The sequence below is a fragment of the Melospiza melodia genome, chromosome 14 (assembly GCF_035770615.1).
Source record: "Melospiza melodia melodia isolate bMelMel2 chromosome 14, bMelMel2.pri, whole genome shotgun sequence".
Taxonomy (NCBI): domain Eukaryota; kingdom Metazoa; phylum Chordata; class Aves; order Passeriformes; family Passerellidae; genus Melospiza; species Melospiza melodia.
Genome location: NC_086207.1, coordinates 17306967 through 17326127, shown reverse-complemented (window position 1 = coordinate 17326127; position 19161 = coordinate 17306967). Strand labels below are relative to the sequence as shown.

General features: G+C 53.4%; 3 protein-coding genes across 5 annotated transcripts; 2 read left to right on the top strand and 1 right to left on the bottom strand.

The window, feature by feature from the left end:
* Nucleotides 1-524: 524 nt before the first annotated feature.
* Nucleotides 525-7450, top strand: KIAA1191 (KIAA1191 ortholog). The gene is made up of 7 exons (XM_063168964.1): nt 525-623; nt 707-897; nt 2153-2276; nt 3425-3549; nt 4707-4813; nt 5154-5284; nt 5712-7450. The coding sequence occupies exons 1-7, from the start codon at nt 596-598 to the stop codon at nt 5918-5920; spliced, it is 915 nt and encodes a 304-aa protein (XP_063025034.1). The 5' UTR covers nt 525-595; the 3' UTR covers nt 5921-7450.
* A 635-nt stretch (nt 7451-8085) lies between these two features.
* SIMC1 (SUMO interacting motifs containing 1) lies at nt 8086-15601 on the bottom strand. 3 transcript variants are annotated; one of them, XM_063168960.1, is made up of 10 exons: nt 15461-15601; nt 13387-14106; nt 13017-13237; nt 12347-12416; nt 11818-11963; nt 11199-11354; nt 10600-10728; nt 9510-9666; nt 9346-9430; nt 8086-8850 (listed from the first exon to the last, which is right to left on the bottom strand). In XM_063168960.1, the coding sequence occupies exons 1-10, from the start codon at nt 15560-15562 to the stop codon at nt 8630-8632; spliced, it is 2007 nt and encodes a 668-aa protein (XP_063025030.1). In that variant the 5' UTR covers nt 15563-15601; the 3' UTR covers nt 8086-8629. The 3 variants fall into 3 exon arrangements, with proteins under 3 accessions (XP_063025030.1, XP_063025031.1, XP_063025032.1); XM_063168961.1 differs by having other exon boundaries at nt 13017-13234; XM_063168962.1 differs by lacking the exon at nt 15461-15601 and adding an exon at nt 14364-14885.
* A 69-nt stretch (nt 15602-15670) lies between these two features.
* THOC3 (THO complex subunit 3) lies at nt 15671-18957 on the top strand. Its single transcript, XM_063168963.1, has 6 exons — nt 15671-15879; nt 16242-16398; nt 17122-17326; nt 17650-17811; nt 17900-18000; nt 18327-18957. The coding sequence occupies exons 1-6, from the start codon at nt 15697-15699 to the stop codon at nt 18488-18490; spliced, it is 972 nt and encodes a 323-aa protein (XP_063025033.1). The 5' UTR covers nt 15671-15696; the 3' UTR covers nt 18491-18957.
* The last annotated feature ends 204 nt before the right edge of the window (nt 18958-19161 follow it).

Below are 19161 nucleotides of genomic sequence, written 5' to 3'. Positions count from 1 at the left end.
CAGAGCTGGGTGTGGGCAGCACTCAGACTTTGGCTGATTGTCCTGTAGGCAGGGTAAGTTGGAGCAGGGCCATGTGCTGTGGCCTTTCCCTGTACCTGGAGCTTGGGAGAGCAGGCTGGGGTCCCTTTCCTGCCGAGGAACTGGAGGGCAGCAGAGAAGTCAGCCTTTCATTGATAAAGAGGAAGGAGCAGCTGTAGAAAAGGTGTCACAGTGAGACTCTTTGCCACGTACTCTTGTTCCTGATGGGCTTGCCAGCTTCCAGGATTGGTTTTCCAGGACCTAACGCTCTGTGGACTGACCCAGCAACCTCCTGTCTGCAGGAGGACGGCACACCTGGGCAGGACACGACCCCAGCCCCGCCACCGGGCCGTGGGTGCGCTGTGGCCCCGGTGAACGGGCAAACCCCGCCTTCCCCGCCCGAACTACAGCTCCCAGCGTGCCCCGCGCCAAACCACATCTCGCGAGACCTCGCCCCTATAAAACCGCCCCCCGCAGGGATAAGCAGCCTCCGGCTCAGGAGACTCGCGGCGGTTCCGCTATGGCCGCCCCGGGCCTGTTCCTGCCGCCGCTCACCGAGCCCCGCTGAGCCCCCGCCATGAGCTCTGGCAAGCCCGACGCTCCCGGTAAGGTTCCGCACCCGCTCCCCGCCGGGCTCGGTCGGGCGCGGCGGCGGCGGCGGGCGCTGAGCGCTGCGCTCTCTCCGCAGCGCTGGAGCCGGGCGGCGGGCCCCGCTCGGGCAGGATGTCGTTGCCCCTCGGCGTTCCACGCCGCGCCTTCAGCTACGATGATGCCCTGGAGGACACGGCGCCCATGACGCCGCCGCCCGCCGATCTGTGCGCCAGCGTGCTCTGGAAGCAGCCGGTCATCCCCGAGCGCAAGTACCAGGAGCTCTCGAAGGTACGGGCCCGGCTGGCCCCGGCTGCCCTTGGCTGCCCCGCAGCTCTGGCACCGTGCCCTGGCATCCCCCCGTCCTTGCACCCTCCTGCCCTCGCAGCAGGACCCTCGGGAGGGGCTGGGGGCAGAGCCCGGCACTGCTGCCTGGCCTTGCAATGCGCACATGGAGTGTGGATGGGACAAACGTGTGCTGAGTGTCTCCTCCGTGTTAGTGGTTAAAAAAATCCCCAGCAGTCAGGTGTAATTAAAGTAGAGCATAAGGCTGGTTTAGGCTGGATGTAAATCCTTCACAATGAGTGTGCTGAGGCACTGGCACAGTTTGTACAGGGGATCTGTGGCTGCCCCATCCCTAGAAGTGTTTAAGGCCAGGTTGGTGGGAGCTCTGAACAAGCTGCTCTAGTGGAAAGTGTCCCCCCACCATGGCAGGGGGTTGGAACTGGATGATATTTAAGATCCCTTCCAACCCAAACAATTCTGGGATTCTATGCTTTGAGTGCAGGACCAGCCCTTTTAAATTTAGAGGCGGTTTTCTAAGTTTGAAATGAAACTAAATGTTGTTGGATGGAAGAATGTAATTCTGTATCCCTTTGAGCTTTAATCTCTACTTTAAACCACCTTGGTTTTTAAATCTCTTGTGAGAGACAACCAGAAGTTGTGGTTTGGTGCAAAAAATTAACTTTCCAGTAGGGAGCTCCTGTGTTGGTTGGTTGAAGTCAGTGTTTCACAGGATACTTTGTTTTCTAGCATTTCTTTTCTGTTTCTTTGCTGGGGTCTAGTGGTTGATCTATGACCACCAGACACACTGAGCAAGAAACATGTAAGGAATACGGGGGGAAAACAAGTTGTTCACTCCAGGCTCTGCTCTGTGCCTGCCATTCTGTGAACAGCTGGTGCTTGAGCTGCCTGGGAAGGTGCTCTTGCTGCTTTTGCCCAGTTGACCTTGAAGTCCAGTTTGCATTTAGGAGAAGAACAGATGTTCTGGTTTCTTGCCTGTTGACCTTGTTGTACTTGGACTACCAGCTTGTTTGCTCTGAGCCTGGTAGGGGCTCAGATGTTGGATGGAAGTCACTTGTTCATTGCCCTGAATTCTGAGGTTCTGGCCATTCCTGCTGCAGGGTGCACAGCCCAGGGATCGCTCCCATGGGATGAAGGCTGGCTGCCAGAGCAGCATGGCCTTGTTCACTTGTGTAGTTAGAGATGTGTCCTTGCCAGGTGCTGAGATCCCCATCTCAAACTGTCCCCTGCTGCTTCCCCACAGGATGAGGAAGGGGAGGCCAACCTGAAGCCTGTCATAACTCCTTCATCATCCACTGAAAGTGTGAACAAGGTGCCTGTGGTGAAGGCCAAGGCCACTCACATCATCATGAACTCCCTCATCACAAGTAAGAACTCACCTCTCACTCTCTCATGTGTGGTTTGGGCACTGAGGGGGCTCCAGCTTGGTGATGCCTCAGGGTAATTCCTGGAGGGCTCTTGGCTTCAGACTGGCTCTGCTCTGGTGCTGTGTGAGTTTGTTTTTTTCAGAGGATGTTTCTGGAAGGAAGCAAGGAACTGGGGAAGAGGCCACATGTGGTGCTTGTGTGTTTGCCAGGGTGGGGAAGGAGTGCAGAGTTTGTTGTTTGCTGACAGTCCATGTTGCTGGGGTGCAGAGGCTGCTGCTGCTCTGTTTGATTATTAACTCTTATTAACTATTTCTGAGTGACAGGCAGAGCTCTGCCATTGACCCAGGCAGTGAGGAGAGCTGACACACTGTGCTAATGGAGCACTTCTGGCATTGATGTTGTTAATAGCAGCAGCTGCCTTGCTAACTGCAACACTTCTAAACATGACCCATGATGCTTTAAAATAAAATGGGGTCAGTTATGTTTGCAGAGAAGATGTGCCCTTCTGCAATAAGAGGAATTATTTCTGTGTTAATCTGTCCATGCTGCCTCTTTCAGCAGCTACAAAACACAGGGATTGTTATCTGGTTTAAAGAAGACAGTGGGCTTTTCCACTAACCTTTTTGTGCTCTGATTCCTTTTGACTTTTCTCCTTGTTCCACCAGGGAATGAACATCTTATGCTGGGGTTTGGAGGGAGTGCTTGTGTTTTTCAGAACTGAAGCTGATATCAGTGTATTAGATGCTGGCTCTGTGTCTGGCTGAAATGGCTTATTTTACCTGGTCTAAAATCACTGGGAGTCTTTAAAACATGACCTGCAAGGCTCCCTTGAATGCAGTGAGCCACTTAAAGTGTCCAACTTATTGGGTTCTCCTGGATTTTATGGAGCTGTGAGTAGGAGTGATGCAGTATTGGGGTGAGATGGGATTAATTACAGGTGTTGCATTTGTGATGTGTTTGGTGATTTGGGACAAATCACTGCTTATCTCACTTAGCCCCTGTCTCAGGCATGTCAGAATATCTCACCAGCTACATCTTTCTGCCTCAGCTTGTTGCAGTGTGTGAAGGATGAAAAAGGGTTTGCATTCAGTTGCTTGAACTGCTTGTGGTGGCATTCCTGTGTGACTTTGTGCTCTTGTGTGTTCCAGAGCAGACTCAGGAGAGCATCCAGCGCTTTGAGCAGCAGGCAGGGCTGAGGGAAGCTGGCTACACACCCCACAAAGGCCTCACCACTGAGGAGACCAAGTACCACCGGGTGGCTGAGGCAGTCCATGTAAGGCTTGTTTTCCACTGCCTTTCTCTGTGTAGGATGGGCTGGTTTAACATTTACCTGCTGACAGAACTTCTGGAGTGTGTTGCTAAAACTTTCCTTAAGCTGCTTCCTCTGAAGGCTTTTAGCTCTTTGTGTAGTAAAGTTTACCCAATTGTATTTTAAAATTAACATTAGCTTTGAAACAGCTTTTTTATTCTCAAATCTGTCACATTTCACTCTCATATCAAACTATGACAGTTGTCTTTCCAAGTGGAGACAACCCTACACAATCGAATTTCTTGCTGTACTTTTGAATGGTGCCCTGCAGTTGAATTCTGCAACTGTGTGTCCAAAGAGAACTTGTAAAGTGTGCATTTCCATTGTGGAAGTTAGCAGATGTGTCTTAGTGAAAACAAAAGTCTTGAATGAAGCTGTTACTGTGGGCTGCTGAGCTCTTAAAAAAATTTTGCAGTTGGAGTTTAATGGTCAACCCTTGCAGTGTCCTCCCAGGAGGCCAAAGTCTCAGTGCCTGCGTCCATGAATTGCATTAGTGTGGCTTGAATAGCCACAGGAAACATTACAGGGTGTATTTTGTGTTTGAACTGTAACTGCCCTTCAAATGACTTCTTCAAAGTTCAGTTTGTACTGTCCAGCTTGTAAACAACATGCATGCAGGCAGTTCCTGTTTATTTTGTGCCCAGGTTCATCTCTGTTCCAGGGCAGTGTTTCCATCCTGGTGTACACTAATTGCATCACAGGGTCTGGTATTCCTGATCTTGTACCTTCTGTGAGAACTGGTCTCACCCTCATTAGACAACTGAAAGCTTTGTTGCTCTGATTAGTGCTGGAAACAAATGGATGCTGTGGCATTTAGAGCAGTTACCAGGTAGCTGAAGTGAGCTCTGCTGCATCCACAACCTCCCTGTGAGGGCTGGTGTTCCTTTCTGTAGCCTAAAAGAACTTTAAAAATGCTTATATTTGATGTGAAGAGAAACCTAAGGGGGTGTACACAGGTACTGTAATACTGGATACAACTTTAGGTGTGGTGACACTTATTCTTTATCACCTGTGATAAAAACAATTTATCAGTCTGGTTTTGGTAAAAAAAACCTGGGTGTTGTTCCTCATGTCCAATATTTAAGCTGTGTTGCTTCTGTTTCTCTTGCTTCTCCTGACAGAACCTAAAAATGCAGAATGGAGACACAACAAAAGATGACAAACAGAATTCTTCTGCCCAGTCCACTCCAAGCAGCACCCCCCAATCCTCCCCCAGGCACAGAAACAGGTACTCTGCCTCCTTTGGTTTCCTGCAGGTTGCTGGGATGGGAGCTGCTGCAAATAACCTTCCTATCCTGTGAGAGACTGCACAGGGTGAAATTCAGAGCCTCATGAGGATTTGTGTTTGGTAGATCCAAATGTTGGAAGCCTCTGGAACTTGAGCGTGCATAGTTTATCCTGGGTGGTAACAAACCTCTTAAGATTTCTTAAATTGCCCCTTTTGACTACATGAAAAGTTCCTGGCATAGTGGGGTCACTTGAATTGTATTTATTCACTTGAATTGTATTTATGTCACTTGTATTTATTCTCACGTTTTAAACATCTCAATTATTTTTTTTTTCCTTAGGGGCTGGTTTAGTCAGGGATCCTCTACTTCTATCACTGGCTCAGACTTCGCTATGGAAGGTGGTGGGGACAGATCTGAGAGATGGAGCTTTTTTGGACCCAGAGCTGTCCAGAAATCAGTCAGTGATGCAGGTATGTCCTTGAAAATCTGCCTTGCCAAGGAGGGAACTTGCTGGCTCTTTCTGGAGTCCTTTCCTGCTTGCCTTGTTACTCCCCAGGACCACCTTGGGAATGTGTGTTAGTCATAGAATTTCTGTGCCTAAATATAGAGCAGTTGGGTAAAACCTGTTATCTGCAAGTAGAAATAACTTGCAGTGAGCTGCAGTGGGAGGGGCAGGGTGTGAGGGTGACAGCTTTTTACTCTTTCTTTGATATGTGATGCAAACAAGACTGGAAGTGCCCACTCCTGATGTGGAATAGGCTTCAGATCATACAAAGCTGCTGGAATTTGCATAGGCTGTCTGTGGTGCTGAGTGTCAGTGACACTGCTCACTCCTGGCAGCAGTAGGAAGGGGATTTGACTGGTTTTCCTGTTTTTTACTGTGATTTTTTTCATCAGGAGGATTTACCATTCAGTCCTATAAGGGTGCCCAGAAGCCATCCCCAATGGAGCTGATGCGTGCTCAGGCTACAAGGATGACAGAGGATCCAGGCACCTTCAAGCCACCCAAAATGGACATTCCAGGCACAGATGGGAGGAAACAATCTCCACGTTCCCACAATATCAAACCCCGGGATCTGAACGTGCTCACTCCCACTGGGTTCTAGAGGAAAGCTTCCAGTGTCTTTAGCAGGCTACAGGGTGTCTTAGGCTCTGCTTCCCTGTCCTGTGTGCTGCACTAAAGTAGGAAAGGCTCCTTTTCCAGCTCTTCATCTCAGAAAAAGAAACAGTCCTGATTGTCCTGCTAAAGCCAGTCTTGGAAAAACTCCTGCACTGTCGTAAACCAATGTAAACTGTCCTGTCTGCTGCACTGCACTGGTTTGGGCTGCCAGTGCTTCCCAGTACACCCCACCACAGTGAAACCCTGAGCCTGTTTATTTTGGACAGGTTTCCATGTGGTGTGTGAGCACCTGGCTTTATGCCTGGAATCTGATTGTCTTGTCCTGCTCAGTGCTGAAGGACCCACAGGAGGACTGGTTCTGTCAAGAGATCAAGCAGAAAACAATGTGAACAAGCAAGGACTGAAAACTGGACCATCAACTGCCAGAAGGAAGATGGGGTGTGTGGTAGGTCAGTATAAATGTGGCACTCCCTCCCTCACTATCCAGTGTGACCATGTTTTTTGTTCTTGGAGTGTTTTTTAAAGGGAAAAGGGACTAGTGACTATTCTAAGATGCTCTCATTGGAAAGGCAGGGAGCAGAATCTAATGGAGCTTTGAAGTAATGGGGAAGAATTCCTTTTCTTCCAACTCTTCATGTTCCCCTAAGAAGGTGGAAGTAATCAAAGCTGGTGTGGTTTGAAGCAAGTAATCCTCTCTTTTCTGCAAAACAGCCCTGTCCTGTGTCCTAGACAGCAGATTTGCACGTGTTCTGGCACTCTGGATGCTGCTTGATTTGTTTTTGTTGGTTTGTTTTTTCCCCTGGAATTGTATAGAATGTATTAGACACTGGGAACACTTCTCAGACAGGGTATTTTGTTTTATCAGCATTAAGTGTGTTCTGCAGGGCTGGGGAAGGACTGGGGGCAGACCAAGGCTGAACATTCCTCCCTGCTAAGGTCCAGCTGGATGTGATCCCTGACCTAGTCTGAACCAGTTCCTGGGAACAGCTAACACCAGCCTTCAGGGAAAGTGGAAGGAACTCCTGCCTACCATCTAATCCCTTAAGCATGATAGGCAGCATTGCTCTGGAATCCTCACCTGTGCTGTGGCAAATGGATCTGCTCTTGATCTCAGCATGGTGTTGCAGAGTTCCTCAGCCAGCAGCAGCCTTGCATCTGGAAGTGGAAGCTTCTCTGTTGCCAGGACATTCTACAGAAGTTACTTACCAGGTGGTAACTGTTGAGGTCTGGAGATTCTCACTTAAACCAAACACTCTCCCTGAGGCTGCCTTGGCTGGCTGCTGGCCCCTCTGAGCAGCACATTTTGTAGCACTGCTTTCTCTCGAGCTTCAGCAGCACTGCCAGTGATGTGTTGTGTGAAAGTTTCCCACCAAACCAGCAGTTCTGTCACCACTCATTTGCACCTTGGCAATCAGGCTCTCATTTGACATTAATTTATTTGTTGACTGTATTCATGTCTCCTAATGTGTATGTTTGTTTTGTTTGTTACAGGACAATAAAATCCTTGTGGAATGGAGGTTCACAGTGTGTGTTGGTGCTGGCAGAGCATCTGTGGGAGAAATCTGGGGCTGTCCAGTGAGTGTGGGGTCAAGGTTCTGGTGGATAAGGCTCTGGCAGCACTTCTCTAGGGTGAAATACTTGCCCATACACTCCCCTTTCACAGAGAGATTGGGTTTACAGCCAGGCTCAGTTTTGTCTTAGGGCTTGTGCAGGTGAAACTAAACATGACATCTTGGTGTTTTCTTGAGCAATCCAAATGCATGTTCCTGAGATTTTGTCTCTTGTTGCTTGAGTGCTGTTTCCACCTGTACTGTGGAGGTGGGCACAGGTGTGGGAACTAGGCTGGTGTTTCCCTAGAGATGTCCAGTTCCCCTTTGGTGCTGTTGTAGTGTTTTTAGTTGCCCTAAATGATGATTGACCTGGGCTGGGGAAGCCTGAGCTCTGAATGCTGGTGCTCCCTGTGCTCCTGGAGTGTAGCTGAGCTCCAAGTCATGGAACAGACTCAGGTACTGAGGTACAGCTGCTGCTGTGGTTCTGATTACACAAGTGAATCTCATGGATTTGGAAGGCTGGGGTTTAAAGCATGGCCTTGTGGTGTGATCTGACAGAGCTCTGGACTTTGGGCAGAGCTGGCACCAAGACTAAAGACTCTTAGCAAACATGAAAAGAATTTATTTTTTTAAATTTACAAAGTGCTTTGTAAAATTGCATGAGGTAAACTTGAACGGAAATTCTGAAATAATGTAAACCAAACATCTTTCAAAAGAACTGTATAAACCAACCTCCCTGATACTGAGATTGCAGTATGAGATGGGGGAGTTTATATTGAGAACATGAAGTTTTGCCCCCTTGCTGCAGTGGTTGTCTCCATCAGGCAGCAGTGACTGTGAAGAACAACTGCAGCTTGAACAATTTCTCCTGGATTTGTTGGGGCAAATACTTTCAGTGCTGGCATTAAGACAAAATGTCTTAGCACACATGAAAAAACTCACTTTTTTAAAGTGTACAAAGTGCTTTGCAAAACTGCAAACAAGGCAAACTTGAATGGAAATTTGGAGACAATATAAACCAAAAGTCTTTCAAAAGAACTGTATAAACCAACCTCATGATGCTGAGGTTGCAGTATGAGATGTGGGGGTTTATATGGGGGGGAGAACATGAAGTTTTGTCCCCCTTGCTGCAGTGGTAGTCTCCATCAGGCAGCAGTGACAATGAAGAACAACTCCTGCAGCATGAACAATTTCTCCTGAATTTGTGGGGGAAAAGGCTCCCCCAGGGTCTTCTGCATTCTGCTGATGAAGTCATTCATCTTCAGCTGAATGTCCAGCTGGCTGATGTCATCACTGTCCTGGAGCCTGGCCTTGGCTCTCTGAGCAATCAGTTTCATCCGGTCGCTGACAGAGGTCCGCAGGTGCTCTGGGGAAAGAGGAAATGCTGCTGGGGAGAGGCAGCACCCAAAGGGCTGCCTGAGCTGCTGGGATGGACCCAGTGTGCCACAGGCAGTGCTGGAAATGGGATTGATCCTCTTGTTATCCTCCATGGTTCTGCACAAGACTTTGGGAAGAAGGAACTGGCCCCTCCTGGAGCTCATCTGGCATGCAGAGAGAGAGAGCCCAGGGAATGGGGAAGGGACAAGGCTTGTATAATCCTTGTCTCTGAGTGAATGGCAAAATGGGCAGCTGCAAAGGAGTCTCCAAAGAGCCCAACAACAGTCATTATTCTAGGAGTTCAGGGGGAGTGAGACTTTACATATATGATGGTGGATTCCTCTGCAAAGTCTCACTCTCCCTGAGAGACACACTGTCTTTCTAAGATTCACTGACCAGTAGTGATGAGAGGAGGAAGAGGAATTTGGCTGTTCTGCTGCAGCCTCTTGATGAGACTGTTAGGGCCAGAACAAGCACTGCTTACCCAGTTTTACACTGTGGTAACTCAGCAGCAGCAAACTCAAGTACTGCAGCATCTCATCCCACCTTTGCCACGTTGCTGTTTCATCCTAGGACAGAAGACAGTATTTGGTTGTTAGAAGTTTTCTCAGAGGGAAAAGAAGTCAAAGGAGAGGTTGGACTGGATACCTGGAATTGTGGCAGCACAGAGGAGTGGCTCAGGAAATACAGGACCTTGTCCAGAGACATGGATGCAGTTGTGGGCACGTCACAGCTATGCTGGAATAGCAGCTCCAGCAGTCTGCAGCGCAGGAGCTGGCTCTCCATGGTGTTCAGTAAAGCTTCCCTGGAACACAAAAGGAATTTACTTTGGTTGAGACAGCACAGCCTGACCAGATTCAACTGTTCCAGCACACTCCTGTTGACCTAGTGCAGATGTGGGGTGACTGCAGGGGCTACCCAGCCATGGCCTGGAAGGAAGACCACCAGATGTGGTGAGAGACCTTTGTTGGCCATGTTTTCCTCCTCAGGTGTGACCTGCAGCAGCTAGAAGTGAGCACAGTCTCTAAAGCAAACTGAGCTGCTTCACTGCACCCTGCCCAGCAGCCTGTGTGGCTGTGGCTCATTCCAGCTGATCTGCAGGGAGCCCAGCCAAGCAAGGGTGACCTGGGGTCAGGGGTGGAAGGATCGATATCTGTCCTGGGCAAAGTGACACCTTGGTTAGAGTCACTTTGGCTTGGTTTGTACCTGGTGTGTGCACAGAGTTCTGCTGAAAGGATGTCAAGGGCTGCTTGCTGGGCATTGAAAGGTGGGTTTGAAATGCTTGGGGGCTTAGTGGTCTCTTCACTCCCTTGTGCTTTGGCTTCAAATTTAAGAAATTTGAATTTCTTAAAGAAGCAAACAAAAGATGTCAAGGCAAAGCTGTAGGAACTGCATCATATTTCTGACTACCTGCTTGCCCATGGGAATAGCGATGTCTTTGCCAGTGCTTGGCCGTGCTGCACAGTACTGCTTTTCAGACCCTCCTTACAGTTTTAAGGTCACAACTTTACCAAGTGGGAGAATTGACTGTTCTCAGCAGCACACCACCTGGGTGTGTTTCCATCAACACATCATTGCTCAGCTGGTGATGCTGCAGCTCCATGGGAGACACAGCCACGCTGCTGCTGCCTGGCCTTTCTATACCCTCTAGAACTTTGTGCATCCAGACTTGGATGTGAATTTGGAATAAGACAATTGATCACACAGGCAAATGCTGCCCTGCACATGCTTGTCTCACCTTTGGCTCCTCAGGGGGATATTCAGTATGAAGGGGAAGATGTCGTCTGCAATCTTGCGGGAGCTGCAGGTGGGAGATCTGTCCACCTCCACTGCCATGGCCAACATCCTCTGGAGCAGGAGCATTGTCCTGGGTGAGAGGGGACAGTCAGCACAGGGGGCTCTGCCCCTCAGCTTGCCAAGCAAAGCCTTGGGAATGGCCCCTGCTTCAGCCTCGTGTGGTGAGGGCTATGGGAATGCAGTGGGCCAGGTTTGGTGTCTCCTGGTGGCTTCTGAATCTGATGCTTTTGCAAGCAAAGCTCATCCCCAGATTGACCCTTGGAAGTCTTGGTGGCTCTCCTGAGTGTGGGAGCAGCATGGGGCTGCCTGAGCTGTGGGCCACAAGCTCCAGCCTTACACTGCATGCAAGAGGATGACACTGAGCTACTTTTCTATCAGGTGAGTCTTTTGCTCACCAAGTCTTTAACCCAAAGAAGAACCAGCAAAACTGGTCACAGGTACAGCCTGGCTTCCCTGAACTGACAGCGAGAGTGACTCTGGCTTCTGCCTGCCTTGGGTCCATGATAATGCCAGCAGGGAGTTTGGAATTCTGGAGCTTACTTTTGGGCAAAGAAAGCAGTCTGGGCCTGGTCTGTCTGAGTGCTGGCCAGCCTTGGTGAAGATGAGCTGTGTTCAGCCCTGGCTTCTTGCAGCTGTTCCTGGGGCTGGGAGAACCCAATTCCTGTAACTGCTGCCACCAACCAATTGACCACTTCCCTGGAACAGAAACAAGAATTTTATTGGGGATGTGCCTCGTTTTGCTGTGTTCTGACCTCTAGATCCACTTAGAACTGGAGGAAAGGCCCTGACTATGAAGACTATGTTCCACCCACTTGGACAGGTTAGGAGGTAGCTCTGTTGAACAGCTCAACAAAGGAGCTCTCTTGATTTGTACACTTGCCTACAGACTGCCTCCTTCTCAGTCCTGTCCTGAGCAGTGCAAATCTGACCTCATCCTTGGAAAAAGCCCACTCTGTTGTGACTGGAAAGGCCTTGCATCATCTGTGGTGGTTTGCTTTTGTAAATGTTTTCCTAGTCCCTATAGCTGGCCCTACGCTTCCTTTGTCTCCCAAGTCTGCTTCTTGGAAAGTCTGAAACTCTGGCTGGAGTCTTGACAAATGTTCCCTAAGGCCCTGCCTCTGAGCTTCTGGTTAGACAACAAGGAGGAGGTGTCCCTTACTTGACATTGTTGAAGCACAAGTCACATGAAAGCACTTTCTTGGCAATTGACTTCTGCAGCTGGTATGACTTCAGATTGTGCTGGAAGTCATCCTCCAGGGTCTGTACCACGTACTGCAGGAAGAGGAGCCAGCCAGGGGGCTTCTCCTGGGGGCAGAGGGAGAGCATGTGAGTCTGGTGGGACCACAGGCCCAGGGACACCAGGGAAGCTGGCTGGCTTGGGAATGTACTGATGTACATACTGAGGAGTAGCTGTAGGAGGAGCTGCCTGAGGGGCATTGCTGGGCATTGCACTGGTGCTGTGACCCAGAGTTTATCTGCACCTTCTTCAGTGGGACAAACTGCCTGAAACTGTGCCGAGTAAGGGAGCACTGTGGATGAATGTGGGATTCCCAGCTGGCACTCACTGTTGGACTGGCCAGCTCTGCAGCAGAGCACAGCCACAGGAAGCATTTAGGAACACTCACCCTCCCTTAGGCAGTATGTGCTCGATGATCCCTGCCCCCTGTGACACCCAAGGTGCCAAGTACCTGCTGCTCCATGATGAATTTCACCAGTGTCCAGTCCCATCCCACCGTGGTGATGTTGGCTGGATGGAGCCTGCAAGGACAGCCATGTCCATTTGTGCTGAACTGCCTGACCCTCTGCTTGGAGGCATGGCAGCCTCTTAGCCCTTCCCCAGCCACTCCCAGTCCCACCTGCTCAGGTGCCTTCCCTGCCTTCCCCTCTCCATCTTTGCCCTCACCCTTTCTCCTGCCCATAACACATTAATTTTTTGGAAGTACCACACAGGGGTTATACTCCAGGGAGATGCCCAGGACTCCTATGTCTGTGGCCTCATAAAACATTGTACCTCTCTGTGGGAAGCCTGAGCAAACTGAGGGAGCTGCTCCAGCCACTGCTGGCGCTGCTGCAGCCCAGGGAAGGCACCTCTGCCATGTCACAGCAGTGAAAAATGAAACCTGTGCTTCAGGGCAAAGCAAACACACTCTTCTGTCCCCAGGGGCTCCCTTGTGTCACAAGCTGTCCCTTACCCACCCTCAGAGAGCCCAGGGTGTGCCTGAGTTGGCAGGAGGATTATCCTGGGTTATAAGGGGAAATCACTCTCTGTTCTGTGGGTGAGCCCCACAGAAAATAACCCTTAGGCTGGGCAGACCCCTGGGAACACCCAGCCAGCCCTGGGACAAGGGGAACACATACATTTGGATCTTCATCAGCACTGCGTAGATGTCATTGAGGACCTCCCCTTCGTGGGTGTCCAACAGCATCTGTTTGATGAGGTGGCAGATGATATCTTTGGGGGGACGGTGCTGGCAGGAGACAAACTCATTCAGGAAACACAAGGTGCCCTCCAGGATGTTCTCCTCCATGGTGGTGTGCACCATGCTCAGCTTCCCCCTGGGGATGAGCCCAGGTTTCTGCTGTGTGCAAGGCAAGACAATGGGTGAAAGCTCCCCAGACACAGAGAAACCCAGCTGTGATGTGGGGCCCACTGTGAAGGGATCTGCAATAACCAGAGCCCCCAACTGCCTGGCAAAGGGGAGCAGGGGCTGCTCCAAACCCTGTTTACCTTCTGTGTGTCCCTGTTGGGTGTGATGCCTTGGAGGAAGAGGTGCTGGACTCCACTCCTGCGGAAGTTGTGCAGTTTATCCAGCAAGGCCTTGCTGTCAGCATCAGTCCTGGCTGGGGTGGCTTGCTGCATTGGTTGGTGTGCTGGGAAGTCACTTCCTTCTGGCAAAGACCTTTGGGGCTTTCCTGGTGTTACAGGAATGGTTGGGGCAGGACTCAGCCTTGGGGGGAGGTTCCTTTCCAGGCAGGGCTGGGGAGGATCCTCCTCTGGGCCATCAGCTCCCATGCTGCTGTTGCTGTCCAGGCTGGGGGGAGATGGGGACCTGCAGTCTGAGTCTGACTCTGAGTCCAAGCTGCTGTTAAAGGCAGTAGTGCTGTAATCCTGCTCCAGGCTCCAGCTGTGGTGCCTAGAGACAGGAGAAGGGCAGCTGCAGTTCTCCATGGTTTCTGCTGTGACCACGGTGGAGCTGAGCTTCTCAGAAGTGCTGTGTGATGCTGGTGCAGGGCTTGGCTCTGGCACTGCCTGTGTTTCTTTTTCTGCAGTGGGGCAGAGTTGGGCATGGGACGTGTGTGCTGCTGGGGCAGCATTTCTGGAGTTCTGAGCAGCCCCAAGGGTGGAATGGAGAAGGCTGCACATGTCCTCAGTCAGGTCGATGATGGCGAGGCTGCTCGACGCTGTTGGGTCTGAGTTTGCATCCTCACAGGTCAGGTCAATGATCTCCTGTGGGGACAGAGCAGCAGTGTCAATGTCCTGTCCTGCCAGGAGCCCTTGCTATGGTGGCACTGTAGTCCCAGTCTAAGAGGGAAAAGGGCACCAGCCTAGAAAAGGGGCAAAGACCCTTCTGCTTGTCCAAGGGGGACTGTGGCCCTGAGCTCTGGGATCAGCCTCCCCTGGCAGCATAGCTGAGCCTGAGCCAACCCAGGCTCTTCCCCACTCCCCTCAGGGCTCATGTCCTCGTGCCTTGGCTCAGAGCAGACCTGGCTGCCTGTTCAGCTCCTTCCCACGACAGGAAATGCCAGTCCTGCTGCCATGCCCAGGGAGGGCAATGGAAGCACAGGGAGTTCTCCTGTACCCAGGTGCTGGCAGGAACAGCACAGGATCCAAACCCTGCCACCTCTTCTGTGTCACATCACCTGCTCTGGAGGACAGGAGTGGCAGGAAACAAAGCTGCCTTTTGATCTGTGGCACCAATCGGAGCTACAGCAACCCTGACACTTTGGGGACTCCTATCTGGGCCTCGCTGGGCAATGCAGGCTCCGAGGGGCAGCAAGGGAGGCAGCTGTGCCTGCACCAGCAGCAGACCACACACTGCACTTCCCAAGCTTTTGGCAGGCCCAGGAGGGGTCACAGCCTCTTTGCTCTTGGGGAAAAAAAATCTCCCTCAGCACCTCAAAGCAGAGACTTTAAATCCACTTTCCTCCCCCGGCTCAAACCTGCTGCCTCCCCAAGCAGAGGGCAAAGCCCAGCGGGCTGCGGGACGCAAGAGGAGCTGCGGAGGGAGGGAGGGAGGGAGGTACAGGGCTCCAACCGCCTCAGGACCCGGGACAGCGGTGCGGGACCGTTTCCCCGTCCGGGCCCGAGCCTCGTGCCGGAACCGCCGCCGCACGGCCCCACCGGCCCCGCAGCCGCCGGCGGAGCGGGACAGGGCCGAGGAGCGGCTCGGGGAGCAGGGGCGGCAGCCGCCCCACCGCATCCCGACCCCGCCGGGGGCTGAGCCCTGCAGGGCCGGACCCTTCTCGGGGTGCAGCGAGGGCACCGCGACACGCTATGGCAGGCACCGGGCTCTTTCTGAGGGTATATGGCCAAGGAGGCCGGGACCCCTGCGGGGAGCGCGCTTGTGGAACGGGGCTCTGCTGGCGGGAGGCACCGCGGCGACCCGAGCCCGGCTGGGAAGAGGGTGGGAGCTCCCTGAGGAGGCGGCTGGGACGGGACGGGACCGGGGAACACACGGCCACCCCCTCCACTGCCCCCGAGGCTGCTCGTCCGTGCGCGCCCGCCGTCCCTGCCCGCCGTGGCAGCGCCGCCATCTTGTGTGGGGCGGGGGCGCCGTGCCCGGAGGGAGCCGCGGACTCACGGCGGGGCCGGGCAGCGAGTGCCGGGAGCGGCAGGGCTGGAGCGGCGGCGAGCGGGCGCCCTCTGAGTCGGAATCGCTGACGAGGACCACGCTGTTGTCCATCGCGGCGGCGGGCGCCGGCTCCGCTCCGCCGGAGGGGCCGCGCCGGGCGCGGGGGGGCGGCGGAAGTGGCGTCAGGCGCGGTGCCGGGGCGGGGCGCGCGCGGCGGCGGCGGTGCCGGTGGCGGCGGCCCCGCCATGGCGGTGTCGCCCTACGTGCAGGCCATGCAGGAGCTGTTCCGCGCCAACACGCGCAGCCGCGAGTTCCCGGCGCACGGCGCCAAGGTACACTCGGTGGCCTGGAGCTGCTGCGGCCGCCGCCTCGCCTCCGGCTCCTTCGACAAGACCGCCAGCGTGTTCCTGCTCGAGAAGGACCGGCTGGTGAGAGATCCGCCGGCACCGGGCGGGCGGGGGCGGTGCGGGTCGGCACCGGGAGCCCTTGGGCAGCCCGGGCGCGGCTGCTTGGGCTGGGGTCCGGGAGCGGGAGAGTGTCCCGGTGGTCGGTGCCGGGGCTGGGGGTGGGTGCCCGGTGTGCACCGGAACAGGGGCAGCGCAGGCCGGGGCTGCGGGCCGGGAACGGAGCTGGCGGTGCCCGGCAGGGTTCTCCATCCTGGCCGGCCGTGGGCGGGAGCGTGGCTGGGCCCCTCCTGATCTGTCCCAGCGGGGACGCAGCGTGCTGGGATGTGGGCAGGAGCTGGAGCAGCGCTGGGCACAGCCTCACGTCGCCTGCCCTCTCCCTCCAGGTGAAGGAGAACAACTACCGCGGCCACGGGGACAGCGTGGATCAGCTCTGCTGGCACCCCAGCAACCCGGACCTGTTTGTCACAGCGTCAGGGGACAAAACCATCCGCATCTGGGACGTCCGCACCACCAAGTGCATCGCCACTGTCAACACCAAGGGTGAGTCCTGCCTTCCCCGGTGGGTCCTGGCAGAGGCTCAGCTGTGTGGGACCCATCTGCAGTGGCACAGAGCTTCTTTGCACCTTTCCTGTGGTTATTTCTGACTGGGACATCTTTGCTAACTGCTTTATATTTGTGTTGCACTCATCATGTGAGAGCTGATTTACTGTGGGGTCAGGACTGGTAGAACTGCTGCATATGCTGCTGGCTGTTAAAATGTCCTTTGTACTTGTCTCTGGAGTCAGTGGGCTGTGAGGCTGGACACTGGGGAAGAACATGTTTATAGAGAACCGTGGTGGAAATAAAAGTTTGTGTGGACTCAGAAAACAGTTTGAATTCATATGATCTTTAACCCAAATACCATCTATGGTCTGTCCAGTTTTGAGTTGTTGGGGCTGGGAATGGCACAGTAAAGTCTTATAACAGCAACCTGCCATGTTCTTATCTTTATTCAAAGGTATTTTTGGCTTCTGCTTTTTCTGGATCTCAGAGATGACTGGATTCAGAGGATCTTTGGCGTGACCTTGTTTGGTGATTGCCGTGGCCCCATCTTGGCTGAAATGGGCTGTGGCATGTTGTCTTCAAGCTGTACTTGTCACAAGTTTGGTTTTGCTGGATAGCTGCTGTGCAGGGTTTGTGTGTTAGACTGAAGAACTGGCAGTCTTTCCCATTTGGGAGTGGTTTGGAGTGGAAGTGGGACCTGCTGCCTTTCTGTCCTTTCAGGTGAGAACATCAACATCTGCTGGAGCCCTGACGGGCAGACCATTGCCGTGGGGAACAAGGATGATGTGGTCACCTTCATTGATGCCAAGACACATCGCTCCAAAGCTGAGGAGCAGTTCAAGTTTGAGGTGAACGAGATCTCGTGGAACAACGATAACAACATGTTCTTCCTCACCAATGGCAATGGCTGCATCAACATCCTCAGGCAGGTGCCCCTGGCTGCTGGTGGGCTGGGCTGGCTGCAGTCATTTGCAAGTGCCTTTGCTGTTTTGGGAAAGCTGAGCCCACATCCCAGCAATCCCCTGCCCGCTGGTGGGAATGAGCTTGCCTGGAGCTCAGGTTGCCACAGCTGTGGGCTGGGCTCAGCTCCCCAGAATGGTCCCTGGTGCTTTGCCTCCTTCACTGGACACTCAGTGAGTCCTGCCTCGGCAGGGTTTGCTCCAGTCCTGGTTGCCTCATGCCTGCCCTGGTGTAGGGAATCCCTGCGCTTCTCTCACTGCTCCCTGCCCTCTCCCTTCTCCTCCACAGCTACCCAGAGCTGAAACCCATCCAGTCCATCAACGCCCATCCTTCCAACTGCATCTGCATCAAGTTTGATCCCATGGGGAAGTACTTTGCCACGGGCAGTGCTGATGCACTGGTCAGCCTCTGGGACGTGGATGAGCTGGTGTGTGTGAGGTGCTTCTCCAGGTAGGTAGAGCTGTCCCAGAATTGTTTTCCCCCTCTCTGGGGACCGTGGTGGCAGTGCCTCACTGTCTGCTCCCCTGGGTTGCTGCAGGCTCGACTGGCCCGTGCGGACGTTGAGCTTCAGCCATGATGGGAAGATGCTGGCCTCAGCATCAGAAGATCACTTCATTGACATTGCTGAAGTGGAGACAGGTAATGGTTTTATTTTGGGGAACAGTAAGAAGGGAATTGGATGGAGAAGTGCTGGTGGAGCTGGGAGGACACAGGGAGAATCTGTCTGCTAAGGAAGAGCTTTCCTGTGCAGAGAATGCCATGAGGGGGAGCCTGTGCCTCAGAAGTCTGTGGCAGGCCTGCCTGTCATGTCTGTACCTTGTCACTGGGTGTCTAAAAGGCGCTGGAGCAGCGTTTGTGCTGCCTCTGCCCTTCGCTGAGGGAAGCAGCAGGTGCTTGGCTCGGGGAGGTGAGCAGCAGAGGGGGCTGGAGGCTCTCCAGGCTGACGTGGCTCCTTTTCCATGCAGGAGAGAAGCTCTGGGAGGTGCAGTGTGAGTCCCCCACCTTCACAGTGGCCTGGCACCCCAAGAGGCCTCTGCTGGCCTTCGCCTGTGACGACAAAGATGGCAAATATGACAGCAGCAGGGAGGCTGGCACTGTCAAGCTCTTTGGGCTCCCCAACGACTCCTGATGAAGCTGCTGCCCCCAGGGAGGCAACACCTGCCTGCCCTCGAGGGTGGGAGCTTGGCACAGGTGGGCCAAGGAGCTGGCTCATCTCCTTGCCAGCCTGGCAGGGCTGTGACCTGGGGCTCAGCTCGGTGTGTCCTCTTCTTGGGAGCTTCATAAACAGGCAGCTGTGTGCTGGGGAGAATGGGGGGATTCTGGCAGGGCTCCCCCTCCGCTGCCTCCTCTCTGGGGCGTGGGGGGCTCGTTCCAAAGGCAAGTGGCCAAAGAAAATCAGTCACTGAAGGCGGCTGCTGAGGAGCCTGCCATGGGAGCTGCTCTGCTGTGACCAGGCTCCCCAGCAGTGATGAGATACGTGACTGTCCCCTTGTCCCCAAAAGCCTGGTGGCAAGGGCAGCTCTGGGAGCACAGCCTGCCTCTCCCTCTCCCAGACATCCCATGTCCCTTCCCTGTGCTGGGGCAATGAGGGGAGAGTGGGTGGGGGGATTTGAACTGGTAGATGTTTTCCCAGCTGGGGCTTTTTAAAAATATTTGTGATGTCTTTTTCTAATTTTGATAAATCCTCTTCCTTAACGAAGGTGCCTGTGGCTGTTTGACGGGGATAAAAGGGGGTGCTGAGCTGCTCTCCCTTCCCCTGCCTCCTTCCCTTGGCCATAGCAGGGCCCTGGCAAGGGGTCT